General features: G+C 40.2%; 1 protein-coding gene across 2 annotated transcripts in view; it reads right to left on the reverse strand.

The window, feature by feature from the left end:
* LOC117549190 (protein unc-13 homolog C-like) overlaps nt 1–14,196 on the reverse strand; it is a 100,467-nt gene that overhangs the window by 37,548 nt on the left and 48,723 nt on the right. For both annotated transcript variants that reach the window (XM_034220849.1, XM_034220850.1), the window contains 2 exons: nt 11,528–11,661; nt 9,311–9,396 (listed from right to left, as the gene is read on the reverse strand). In XM_034220849.1, coding sequence (XP_034076740.1) covers nt 9,311–9,396; nt 11,528–11,661 — 220 coding nt within the window. The remainder of the gene's footprint in view (nt 1–9,310; nt 9,397–11,527; nt 11,662–14,196) is intronic.

Here is a 14,196-nt window from a genome sequence, read left to right on the forward strand (position 1 = left end):
CGGGACAGACTAACTCACAGGAGGCTCACTCACTTTCTGCCTCATTGATTTAAATGTCGGGGATAGTATGATGAACTGCAGCGCTTCACCACGGCATTTCAATACTCAAATTACCATTCAGCGGATATATCTAGCGGGTGGTTGGACAGGTTCAAGACAAAAGGCTGGAGGATCGAGGCCAGTATAGTTCTCCTTCTGACATAATTCCTTCATCTCCGCTTCTGACCCAGTTCTGTCAAAGGGCCTCAGACCATGTCTCACAGAGCCTACTGACACAGCTCTGCTATAACACCAGAGCCAGAGACACTTTCTCAAACATATAATGCATTAGGACAGCTTATACTAACGTGGGGGTCCCCTCTGTTAAAGGATAGCAAAAAACTGTTATTTTTAAACCTATCAATGTAAAAAGCGATACCGTGTAGCTGAGACTAAAAGAGATTTGAATTCAAAGTGAATAGCTATGCTGAAAACTGCAAATAGGCTGACGGCATTCACTATCAGCTTGGGGCAGGTTTTTTTGCATTATAATATTATGTAAAAGATTGACATTGTAACACGTGAATCAGTGATTTAGCTTCACGTGGTAAAACTTTAAGAGATAAAACACGTGAGCCCAAAGAGACACTGACTCCTGTTGATGTTGTTTGAAAATATAATGTAGAACACTTTGCTTAAGAATAATGAAAAAGATTCCACTGCAAAATGAAAAGGTTGCATACATTTAGTTTTTAATCCATTTGAAAAGTCATAGACTGTTAGCTGAGACATAGAGATTAGATATGAGTGTGCATATCTTGAAAACGGCAACAAGCCTTTTGAATTGTTTCATGATGCCAAAGCTAAAGTTGTAACACATGAATCATTGATGTAGCGTCACATGGTATATACTTCAGTACAAATAATTTGGTTTCACACGCGACACAAACGTCCCCTGGGTGTACTTCCAATCCTGTGTCTATTTGACCCTTTCACCACAACACCCCTCCCTCTCAGCCTCATCAGACTCGTGCCCTCTTAACTATTGATCTGAGCCTCTAATATTGATAGAAATGGGTTATTATTGGAGTTACTTGAAATCCCAGTGCGTTCATCAAGGACCACTCCCCAAGCAGCGGTATTGGTTGCCCTCGCAGTAACACCGGGCGGAAAAAGTAATTAGAAACTAACAGTTGGAGCAGACAACACCTTAATCAAATCCCACTGCAGGACACTACACCACCTTTAGTCATGCCAAGCCCCGTAAACAACTCCTTTCTGTGGGAATGAAACTCCCCTTGCAGAGGTATATTCATTGAAATGAAATTAACATTTGCTATGGAGGGAAGCTGTTCCCACAGCATGAGTAGAAGTTAATGGGCTGCTGGAGCATTGGAGCTTTGATGACACACTGACCACGGCCATTAAACAGCTACACATACAGCGTATACTGAAGAACTTCATCACAGAAGTACTCTGAGGTCCAGAAGCAGCATTAAGTTAATGAGATTAACCCTTTATTGAGACACCATTTTGATTTAGTTGGCATTTCCTCCCTTTTTAATCAGCCAGTGATTTCATTAGTTTATCTAATTTGGAGGTAGCTGCCTCCACACTATTTGACAATTGCTATTTATTGAGTCTGAACTTTAACAAGTATGTGACCTTTTCTGTCAGTGGTCAAAGAATGATGCCTATGATTAATAAGTGTCGAAATGTAAACCTGCAGAGTATCAGTTTGAGTGTTTAGTGAAAATATGAACGAGTGAGAGTTCTTACAGTAGCTACAGCCGTACGCTAACAGATCTTTTATCTTCTCTTTCTGTCTTCCCCCTTCCTCTCTTAGTAGCTCTCCCTCTCTCTCACACATTCAGAGATTCACACAGCGATGCTAAAATTAGCAGCATCCACTTCTGCACCAGCTCTGGCAGCGAAGGCCTCCGAGCAGGAAGCAGAGGATGCATCAAAGACTTCATTAAGTAATGCACATGCACACTCGTGCACGCAACTCACACACAAATACAAACTCCTCTTTTATTCTCATGCATTCTTTAATACTCGCACGCCTGCACGCACACGGAGAAACACAGACCAACCGAGCAGGACGTTCTGTCTCGCCTCCTTCAGGGTGTCTCTGTCAGCCGCTTAACCCGTTATGTGTGCTTTGTTATGTAAGCAGGTCACTCCGAGTTACTTCCATTGGTCTGAGCAGCAACCTGGACTGTCTCTGTACTTCTCCTACCACATCATTATTCTCTTTAACTTTGTGTAAGTATACCATACATGCACAAATAAAGGAATGTGTACATTCACACTACTTGTGAACTTGCAGACACGTCCATCTGTGCACATTTCTGCAGTTCTCAACACATACACGCACACGCACACACACACACACACACACACACACACACACACACACACACACACACACACACACACACACACACACACACACACACCAAACCATTTCAAGCTGTTCATGTGCAGCCCAATGATTTTTTTTCTGACTGATCTTTGTAAAAGGCAGTGAGTTATAAGAGTAATTAAATCCTTTGTGGTGACTCATTTTCTTTTAACCAATGACGTTCTTTTCCCGAACCACTAATCTTTATTTCTAGAGCACACACATGAGCCGGATACATGTGACCAGGCCAATACAAGGAACATTTACCATTCCATTAAAACTCAGTGAGCCTTCATTCGCGTAACGTTTCCTTACACTGCTCGTTTTAGTCACCGTGTCAATGTTATCAACTGGATGGAGAATTCATTAGCCGCACTATTATCTGTGAAAAGAGACTGCTGCCAGCCAGTGCAGCAGCTTGGATCAATGTGAACGTTTGTGAGGCCTAAAGTGATTTACAGTAAGAAACATTCACTGTATGTACTATACAATTCAATACAAATTCCATTTTATGCTATGGTCAATTATCACAAGGACTTTTTCACCCTCTTTACTGATATGTAGCTCCACTGGTTACACAGCAGCGATTTATGAGGCCCTCTGTAAAGTTTACAGGACAGGAGGTGAGATATTAATGTCAATATATCACACATCCAAGCATTTCAAAGGTGTAGATCATCAATATATGCCACAACAAAAACTATAGTCACATACTGTGTGTGAAGGGTAAGTAATAGACCTCCACAGTATCTGCAAATAGAAGTGGGCTCTTTGCAAGATGCTAGTGGCACCATCTGTTTTATGTGGTTTCACAATCTCTACAGTAAAACACATGATGTGGTTTATTGTGTGCATGTTTGCATTACACTGTTATGCAGTTATGAGCTCTCATACTGTCCTTCATTTAATTAGCCTGTCTCCAGCACACCAAACCAAACTTTGACGGGCAGTGGGACAAACGAGAAATGAGCAATAAGTCAAGAGGAGACCAAGCAATGGAGGAGCGTTCACACTCAAGGAGCGAGAAATAGGGTATATGTGACTGAGTGCATCCATGATTCTTGTCTCCTTTTGTTACACAGACACCTTCAGGCAACACACACACACACACACACACACACACACACACACACACACACACACACACACACACTGTCCCCATAATGGAGGTGAGTCCCAACACATATGGTAATACTAGGCCACACACACACACACACCCATACCATGTATACATTGACTTACATGCATTTCCTGGAGACTTATCCTAACCTTAACCATAACTAACACATGCCTAACCCTAACCCTAACCAAGTCTTCACCCTAAAAGTAATGATTCCCCTCATGGGGACCTCCATTTTGTCCCCATTAGGGAGGCGAGTCCCCACACGTGACTGTGTAAACAGATTTAGGTCCCCACAAGTATAGTAATGTTAGGCCACACACACACAAACACACACACACACACACACACACACACACACACACACACACACACACACACACACACACACACACACACACACACACACACACACACACCTGCTGTCAGTAACACCTGAGGTGGTCACATGCCCAGCCGTCAACATGGCTCTGTGTGCCAGTTCTGTCTCTTTATTGATCCACTTAACTGTTTATTAACCCTTGTAAAAACGAAAAGAGGAGAGATCTAAATAGTTATGGCACTATCATGAAACAATTTGCAAATTGCAATCATTTTCAATTAATCAAGCCTCAGTGACGCTTATACAAATAATAAGTGTCTATGGGTTTCCTCTATGGCACATGTTGTGGATTGTCTAAAAAAATGAAACATATTCATTTAATGAATACAATCAGATTTTAAAATATGCACTGTTTCTCCTCGTCTCTACACTTTTTATATATAAAATTTAAAAAAAGGGTTAGGGTATTGGATGGTAAGACATATGTTATTTCTGGCTGTTTGTTTGTGTCAATATATAATGAACTAACTATTTATTTATAAAACTTTGGAATATTATAATTTCCAAACTACATTGCTGGATTACTAATTAATGAGAACCCTTAATTTCTCGAAGTATGTCAGTGGGTTGAAGTCTATAGAAAGATCTGCTGGTTTGTGTTGCAACACATAACATACAGAGGTCGTTATCCTCGCAGTGAAAACAGTGACACAGTTTCAGCCAGTATTGCATTGCTAGATGATGAAACAAAAGTTTTTTTTCGAAATACTTTTTCTCTTTAGGGCAAAAGAAGGACATGGGATAATAAGTAACAACATCTTATTTATAATATAATTCTGAGAACCTGAAACATCACCACCGAAGTGAGAAAGATACTTGTGCCAGTCATCAAGGATAAAGCTGGGAAGATTAATGGCATTGATAATTACAGACCCATTGCTTTAGCTAGCATTCTCTCCAAAGTGTTGGAGAAAATTCTGTTGGATAGGCTGGAAAGGTAAATTACCACAGCTGACAACCAGTTCGGTTTTAAAAGAAAACACGGCACATATGTGTATTTTTGCTTCAAAAGACATTATAGCAAAATATAGAAGCCATAATTCCACCATGTTTCTGTGTTTTATTGATGCTTCCAGGGCATTTGATCGACTGAATCATTACAAATTATTTGACAAAATGTGCCAGAGAGGGGTACCCAAGTATAATAAGGATCTTAGCCTTTTGGAATGCACATCAGACTATGCATGTGAAGTGGGGCAATACTGTGTCTGAACATGTTTATGTTGGTAATGGGGTCAAGCAAGGTGGGATTTGATCTCCTTTGTTGTTTAATCTGTACATGGACGATCTGTCGAGGAAACTGAACTTGTGTACAACTGGCTGTGTCATCGGAGCTACTGTTGTCAACCACCTTATGTACGCAGAGGATTTAATCATCTTCTCCCCGTGCAGTGCTGGCTTGCAACAGCTTCTGAGGACTTGTTCCCAGTATGGCATTGATTTTAATATTAAGTATAACGCCAAGAAGAGTAGCATCATGATTGTGCGAAGTAGAGGATAAAAAGGCTGTATTTCCTCTTTTTATTCTCAGTAGCAACATTCTACTTGTGTGCAGTGAGATGAAGTGCCTTAGTCATTATATTTCTGATGATCTCACAGATGACAAAGACATCCATAGACAGCGCTGCAAACTGTATGCCCAGGCAAACATATTAATGCGGAAGTTTCACAAGTGCTCTGTAGATGTCAAGGTATCACTTTTTAAAGCTTTCTGTACACCATTGTACACGGCTCACCTGTGGAGTAACTACAAGGCTAGAAGCATGCAGAAACTAAAAGTAGCATACAATGATGCCTTACGGTTGCTGCTGAGGGTACCAAGATGGCACAGTGCCAGCCAGCTGTTTGTTAACTTGAGGGTACCTGTCACGCCCTTTTAAGAAAGTTAATGTACAAATGCATGTGTCACCTAGAAGACTCTAACAATCATGTTATCTCGATTTTAATTAACGCTGTGAAGAGTTCTACTCGGTTCTCTTCCATGATTTGGAGACATTGGCGCAACAGCCTCGACAGACAGTGAGCATGTGTGGCTCGCTGTGATTGGACAGATTTTATGTTTTTATCTGTGTGTTTTTATCTGTTTTGTGTTTAGCTTTGTATCTTATTGATTGATGTGTGTTTTGTCTTGTTGTATGTGATATGGACCTTGAGTCTGGAATAAAGATTGGAAAAAGAGGCTACTGGAAGCCTTTTCTCAGTCAATCTGTGCCATGCTATCAGAGTTATTTTAAAAAGGCTATAGTTAAAATGATACATGTGGAATCGTGAAAAAGGTTACGATTAGTGATATAATGTACAGTCAATCTCAGTTCCCATAATCCGGGGAATGCGGCTTTATAGGTGCTCATTAAGTCCCTACAGAAATACAAATCCATCTGTGCACACACTTCTATCAAGCTGCAGGTTTTATTAAAATCTGATTCATGGCCACATTCATATGCACACAGTCCCCGCACATCATGTATCCAAAAGGCAGATCACATTTCAAAACCACCTCACATATGAGACCATAATCTATATCCGCTCCATATGCATTTGTGGGTATATCAAGGCACCGCAGTTTGCATTGGCCCATGGTTACCATAGTAACCTCAGATGGCTTAGCAGAGAGCGGTAGGTATTTGCTGTGTAGATGAGGATAAATCACCAATAAGCTATTTTGGTGCTCCTCTGCCTTTTCTCTTACACACTCTAAAGAGCATTCCCAATCCTTGACCTCAACCTTCTGTCATCATTAAAGCGGCAGATATCATGCCCTCTGTCATGCTTAGTTTAACATCCAGATGGTTCACAGGTTTAGCTTGCAACAGGCACGAAATGTGTGAAAAGCGCCTGCATCAACCTAAATATTCAGCCGGGGGCGGCAGATAAGAGGAGTGGAGAAAGTCTGACTTCAAATTGATCACCGCCGTGAGAATAATTCAGTAAACATGAGCATAGTGTGTGCTGCATGCTGCTAGTGTCATTCTGCATGATTTCTGGGTAATGCAGCTTGAGATGATGAGCGGGAGTCAGAGGAGATGGAGTTTGAAATCAAAACCCAAGTTTGTTCACATCTGTCTCCTTGTCAGCCGAGGCAGATCTGAGATGTATTGCTTGATCGCTGTGAATCTCTGCTGTCTTTGGAAACAAGACGTATCGTGTTGACAAAATGTATCATACACTATTGAAGACTACAAGAATCCTAAATGAGAAAAACAAAACATTTTGCAGCACATTTACTGTTCAAACTGTGCCCCATATGGCTGCTACGAGATGACGGATTTACACACTTGAGTAATTAGTGATAGTGGAGGAAGTTGATTGATTATTTGGCTAGTGCTAGATTACAGACTGTAAATCACTCCTTTCATATGGTGAAACATGCTTTTTGTATTCCTTAATCCTGAACACTAAGGGCAATGCTTCTTATTTACTAACTGCCTTATGTAACAATGTTATATAAGAAGTTCAGTACTTGCGTTTGAAATGGCTGCGGTGTTTATGCTGACTTAACCTGTTTACCTATTAGCTGCCCAATAGAGCGTATAATGGGTATAGGTCCCATACAGTACATTAATACATAATGCTGCATTATAAAATACCCTGTAATTGCAAACTGTGTACATTGTAAATGTGCCTTAAATAATTTAAAGGTTGACTCTGATCAGTTACAACACACTGAATATTTGGTTTCATTTAATTAAACAATACTAATTAGAAAGGCAAGTGAGACTGAGCTGGATTTCTGTGATAGATTAAAGTCAAGATTTAGTGAACACAACTAAAGAAATTAGGAGAGGAAGCAATCTGTAAAACTACTAAGAGTAAAAACAGAGATATGGATTAGAAAACGTAGATATCTTTGTTTCTTTTTACTACACTTGTGGAATTACTTTGTAAAGAAAATACACACCTAAAAAACCTTAAAATAATGTATTGATGTGCTGATGCAAGTTTCAAAACAATCTCAGTCAGTGCTATACCTGTGGTGTCTCATCAATTGTGTTAGTCGTGTTTGTTTTATTCCAAGTCTAGTCAGGTTTCTATGTAGAGTCAGGTTTTCTTGTTACTTCACATCTTGTCAGTCATCTCTAGTCAAGTCCCCATGTTTCATGTCATGTCTCGTTTTCCCATTTCCTGTTTTATTTTGTACTTACCTCTTTCCTTTCAGGTCCTGTTACTTCCTCACTTTGGGTGTTTTTCCGCCATCGTCAGCGTCTGCCCCGCTCCTGATTGTTTCCACCTGGTCCCTATTCCCTCATGTTTAAATAGTTCTTGTCTCCCTTTGTCTTGTGCCAGTTCGTCTTGTTTCAGTGTGCTTCTATGTCCAGAGACCCAGCGTTAAAACCAGAGAGGAGAGTTTTGTTTGTTTAAAATCAAGAAGTTTTGTTTTGTCCTCGCAAGAGCGATTTTTTGTTAAAACTTTGTTTTATTTTTTCTCATTAAAATATGAGTCGTCGCATTTGAGTCCAGTATTTTTGTACCCTGTTCTAACAATACCACATTCTAAGAAACTGTACATCCTCCTCTACTATGAACATTAAGGTTAAGTGGGGAGCGAACTCAACACGGAAATGAAAACAGACACATTGATCAATGCAAAGCAACACAACTCCACACATGTAAGAAGTTTGGATGGACACACATAAGCTCCTACTTCATTTCAAACTGTTTCACAACAATCATCAGGAGTGTAAGAAAACATTGATATTGTGTTTTGTGATACTGAATCATTTCTTACAAACAGAGTTTTCAAAAAATGTGAAAATATCGCAATATATTGCCCTGCTTATAGCTTCTTGCCAACACACAGCCCTAGCAATCATAATGACTGATATGTGGGAATGCAGAGGCGCACCGTGCGCACACATTGCTCACACGCAAGAAGGAAATAACAAGGAATTATTGGTGTAAAGACCCTTCAGGTTGGAGTGAGAGAAAATGTATTTGTGAGGAAATGGAAGAAATGGATGATTTATGACACAGTGGGAATTGCAAGTGCACTATCTGATATACCACCATGGCGGTTTGGTTTCTATTCACACAAGACTAGGCAACTCGTTTCGATTAAACCATGAATCAATTGTTTATCTTGATTTAAAAAAGACACAGTTTCTCTTTAATGATCAATAAAGTGAAATCCGCGCTGTGTAATGCAGATACTCATTAGAGCTGACCAGAGGCAGCTGATAAACAACAGCACTCGTACGGCAAAGTAAAAGCTATTCCTTAGTGAATTAACTGCTAATGAGAGAACACCTAACACGCAGCTCCACATCCACTAGGATGCAAAGTGAGACCTATCATTCTTCAGCAAACACACACACACACACACACACACACACACACACACACACACACACACACACACACACACACACACACACACACATTCCCTCGAGCAAGAGATAATTGTGTGGTCTGCAGCATTACTTACCTTCCATTGCATACTTCATATCCAGGGCGAAGAGGCTCCACATGATCTCGGCGCTGGTCTTGCCGGCGTTCAGCTCCTGCGGAAACCTGGTGGAATAGAAACGGATTCCAATCAGACTCATTTCCCTATAATGACACGCTCCGCTGGGCGGCCTGATGGCTCGGCCCAGCCTGAATCTCTAACAAACCACTCTAACAGTGCATCGAGACATGGGTGGGGAATCTCATAATCTAATAATCCCCCATTATTTGAAAACCTGGTTGAATTTGGGAGAGATCGAGATGTGGGGCTTTAAGATTGGAAAAAGTGTAGGAGGAAGTGACAAAGCATAAGAAAAGGGAGAGTGAGGGAAAGGGCGGCAACCTATCTGCAAATTAATCTGCTATTTTGAATGCATATGGATTTGTCAGTCAAAGTTTGAATGTGAGGTGTCAATGGTTTAATTATCCGTATCCTCAAACAGTGATGGGAGGACATTTAAAGATGACAGGGCACGGCCTGAGAGAGGTGATTATCTGGAAGTGTTTTACTTTAGCCAGAGACCATTCTGTGTACAACAAGATATCATATTTAACCGACAATCTTTTAAATGAAACAGTGATCATCTGCTCAGACTGGACAAAAAGTATAATGCCAAAGCATGCCTGCAAACACACACACACACACACACACACACACACACACACACACACACACACACACACACACACACACACACACACACCTTCCTCTTTCCTCTCCAATCTTTGGCACATCCATTTATGGAGGGAAGGAAGATTTAAGCTCCCATCGGCAATTGGACAGAAAACAAAGACTCCAGAAACAATTGCTCCCCCTTTCATCTCTATCACTCTCAAAATCTTTTTCTCAACTTCTGTGTTTTCCGTTGTGATCTTCCACACACACATAGTGCGCTGTGGGTGGGGCAGACACACATCATAATAGCAGAAATGTAACATCTGCAGCTATTGTTTACATCCGCCAGATGAGTATTCGTGAGAGTAATCTCTAAAGCTTCTTATCCTTTACATTTCAAAAAACAACGGCAGCATCCAATTGTATATTTCTAATATATTCTGTAGATCGGTCTATTGTCTAAAAGATATCTAGGCTACAGTCCCAAGTAAACATCCTCATGGTCAGGGAAACAGAGTCACATATGAACAGTTTTCCCTCGGGCAGCAGCTCCCATTATTTAAAGGCAGCAAGTCTACTCCGGGGTTTATTGGGAAAAGGAAAAGGAAATGCTGTCACTCTGTAACTTGACCAGGGGAATGTGGAGGAAATGGGCATGAATATTGCAAATCTATCATTAGACAGTGTAGGAGAGAAGGCTCAGGGCATACACAGAGTGTTAATAAGCATCGTAAATCGAGAGGAAGGAGAAAAAGAGGCGAGAATGAGGGGATGTATGTGTGAGCGAGACGAAGAGAGAATAATATGTTTCATCTTATTTCTTCTAATGTGAGCTCCACAAGGAAGGAAGCAAACACAAACACCCCCTCAGCACCACCACCACAACCAGACCTCTATCCCCCTTTTCTAAAAACAAATCCTTCATCTGTTATATAACTCCGCAACACAGCAATCCCATTTTATCCATCCATATTATGGCTCACCATAAAACAAAGCATTCCTTACGGTTGGCTTCTCTGGCTGCCTCACAGCCTTATTGCGCAACACTGCGCTCATTCATGTCTCCACAAGCAGTAAATACTTTTTTTTTTTTTTTAATCTACAGGGATGGTTTTTCTTTGTTCTCCTTCAAGCCCGATTTGCCTTTAACTCAACCAAATCAATACAGAAATACAGTAAGGAAGGAATATTGAACAAATCAGTACATATTTCATCAATTGAGCCTTACATTTTGTATTTATTCATCTTAGAGTATATCCACATCAAACACTTTTACACTGATACTTCCTTTCAAACCTCCTTTCAAGCCAAACTACTCATTGACCATTTTGTCACGAATGGTTGAGATTAAACCCTATGAAATGAAGCTTAAGAGAGAGCAGTGAAAACTCAGCCTGCATTTTAGGAGAGTTTTCAGTAAGGTCATTTATACCTCTGAATTCAAATAGAGGATAAATGGTAATATGTAAATAGATAACACGATGATCAGATGAGTAATGAGAAAAACCAAACAGCTTACGACCATAACTTGGCATAGTAACGAATGACGCTTGATAAGAAGCATAATAAAGGAGTACACACTGGTTAATGACTGGGGTGTAAGCTGTCCGGTCCTCATCGATCACAGACACCATGAGAGTGATGAGTTTTGGCCAGAAGTCCAGGTTCTTTATAGACGGACCCTGCTCCTCTCGGGGGATGTCCTGCTTCCGGCTCTGCAGAGGAGAAAAGAAAGATGGTGGGAGACTGAAAACTGTTTTGAAATATTGTCTTCAGTGTTATGGTAAACTGTTTCCTTGTTTCTTTCTGGCATTGCCAATGGAGTTGCTGTAATGCTAAATACACGTCATACTTGATCTGACAATAGAGCAACATCATATCATAATGCAGATATGAGACCATTAACATTTTTGGATTCAGCTAAAATAGTAAGGGATGAAAAAGAGGAAGCCAGACAAATATGAAAGTAGTAACATACTTTTCAACACTTGAATATATATTGCATATCATTATAGTATCTCTGTAAGACATCTTTATGAAAGTGATAATGTACTTGCAGTTCATTTAAACTGAACTGAATAAGTTAGTATTATGTTACATGTTGACAGTGTAAGGACAATACAAACAACACAAATAAGCCTTAATCATAAAACCAGATTACAAATGTTATTTCATGAAATCAAAGCAGTTTTTTTTAATCCTTATCTTAATTGATCATACATTTTGATTCTGTGAAGATCAAATGCATTAATATGAATGTGTTGGTATTGGAAGCTTCCATTCCCTCATTAGATTAAAATGACTGCCACACTTATAAGCGATACACAGAGAATACAAAGTGCATGTAATCGAGCATTACCATTTAGAGTTTTATTTTATTTTAGTTTTATAGAGTAACAGAAAAAGAAAGAGCAGACACAATCTGAAAAGCTTTCCACAACAATGTGAGTTTGTTTAACTGTTCCGGAACAGATACACCCAAAACAACAGGATTTACCAGGACTGAAATGTTGAGCATTTCAGTTTGAAAAGTGTAATCATCCATCATGTGTGTGTGGGTGTGCGTCAAAGTGTGAGGCAGAAATCTCCGTGGCTGCCCTGGGGTGATGCTTGTTAAATATGAAATCTTTCCCTGACCCTGCCATCTGCTCACCCCACACTGAGTGTAACCATACTGATCTGCAGTCAGCAAGTTACTGTCACAGAGTCTCGCTCTGACGCTAACAGGTTCTGCAGAACACAGGCTAGGCCGTGCACACACACAAAACATAGAGCTTACTGGCAGCTCTGTTTCATACACACACATACAAACATGCACTTATGCACACTGACAATTACATAAAAATGAGAAAATGTGTATTGCATTCTCTTGGGAGGCTGTGTACCCACAGTCCACTGTTATAGGTTACAATGTGATCTACATACCCTCTTTGACAAACCCTCCCAAGAGCAAGCAATACACATTTTCTCATTTGTGTATGGAACTCTAAAGCAAAATGTTTACTTGATGAATGCTGGTAAAGGGAAATTGTGTTAAAAATGAAACATGTTCCAATCAGTTATTGAATAATTTAGGTTGAATTATTTAACAACCTTAGGCCTATTGACTTTTTTGCAGCACTGACAGCAGACGCTGTAGCGAGAGCTTGAAATATACCATTGATTCAACCCTTAAAACCTAGTCAGTTCCTACAATGATCAACTTATATCAGATGACGTTGATTGTAGTCTTAAATATCCTGTGATGCAAGGCACACATTGCAGCTGGAAGAACGACACAATCTAATCTCACTGCAACAAGAAAGACAAATACGGCGTACAGCTGATTCTGCGACAGTAGATTGTGTGAGCCCAGGGTTCACTGCTTTAATCATTTGGGTTTGCAAAAGTAAAATCCATCCTCGTGTGTGCCATCGTCAGGAAAACAGATTAATAACATGGGCGGTTCCATCCCGGACATCATATTGATCAAAGCTCATGAATTTGTCATTTACATATTCCCATGCTTGCTCTGTATCAACACATGAAACATGAACCAGTTTCCAAAGTGGAGGCAAAAGGGAGCTCCATTTGTAACGTAGTCAAAGGCTGTGTTGGGTATTCAAGCTAAACGCATGTTAACCTTGATTGAGTAAACATCTACACATGCATTAGTAAAACTGGTATAGAAACATCAGTTAGTGTGATCGTAAATTAAGGCAAGCATCAAAGATTGATCTGCTTGTTCCATCAATCACACAATTCAAAACATTGAGAGGTTAACAAGTGTCTTGTAAAAAGCAAATGAGCGATTTATGAGTTAAGATCAATTAAATAATAAATGTCGGCGCTGAACTCATCGTTAATGAAATGACGATGCGATGCTTACTTGGAAGGAGAGGTACATCAAGGGGAGATATGCTAATAAATGCAACAAGGTACATTTCTGGTTAATTGGAGCCATATGATAATAAAACAAATATCCCTGCAGGAGGTCACTTGGCTATGCAAAAATCTGTCGATGGGTGTATCCTTGTGCGTGTGCGCGTGCATGGCTGTATGCATATGAAGGACATTGAAGGTTGTGTCATCCCTACTAAATTGAAAGCGATATGCAGCGAGCTAAAATGTAGTGTAGACTCCCATAGCTCATCTGTATTCACCTCAAGTACACACACATGGTTAAAGGTGATTAAGTGTCTTGCTGTCTTTTTACAGCACACAACATGGGCTTCACTCTCACTTGTACTAGGAGGTGAATACTGTCCTGA

This window comes from Gymnodraco acuticeps, unplaced genomic scaffold (assembly GCF_902827175.1).
Source record: "Gymnodraco acuticeps unplaced genomic scaffold, fGymAcu1.1, whole genome shotgun sequence".
In the NCBI taxonomy this organism is placed as follows: Eukaryota; Metazoa; Chordata; class Actinopteri; order Perciformes; family Bathydraconidae; genus Gymnodraco; species Gymnodraco acuticeps.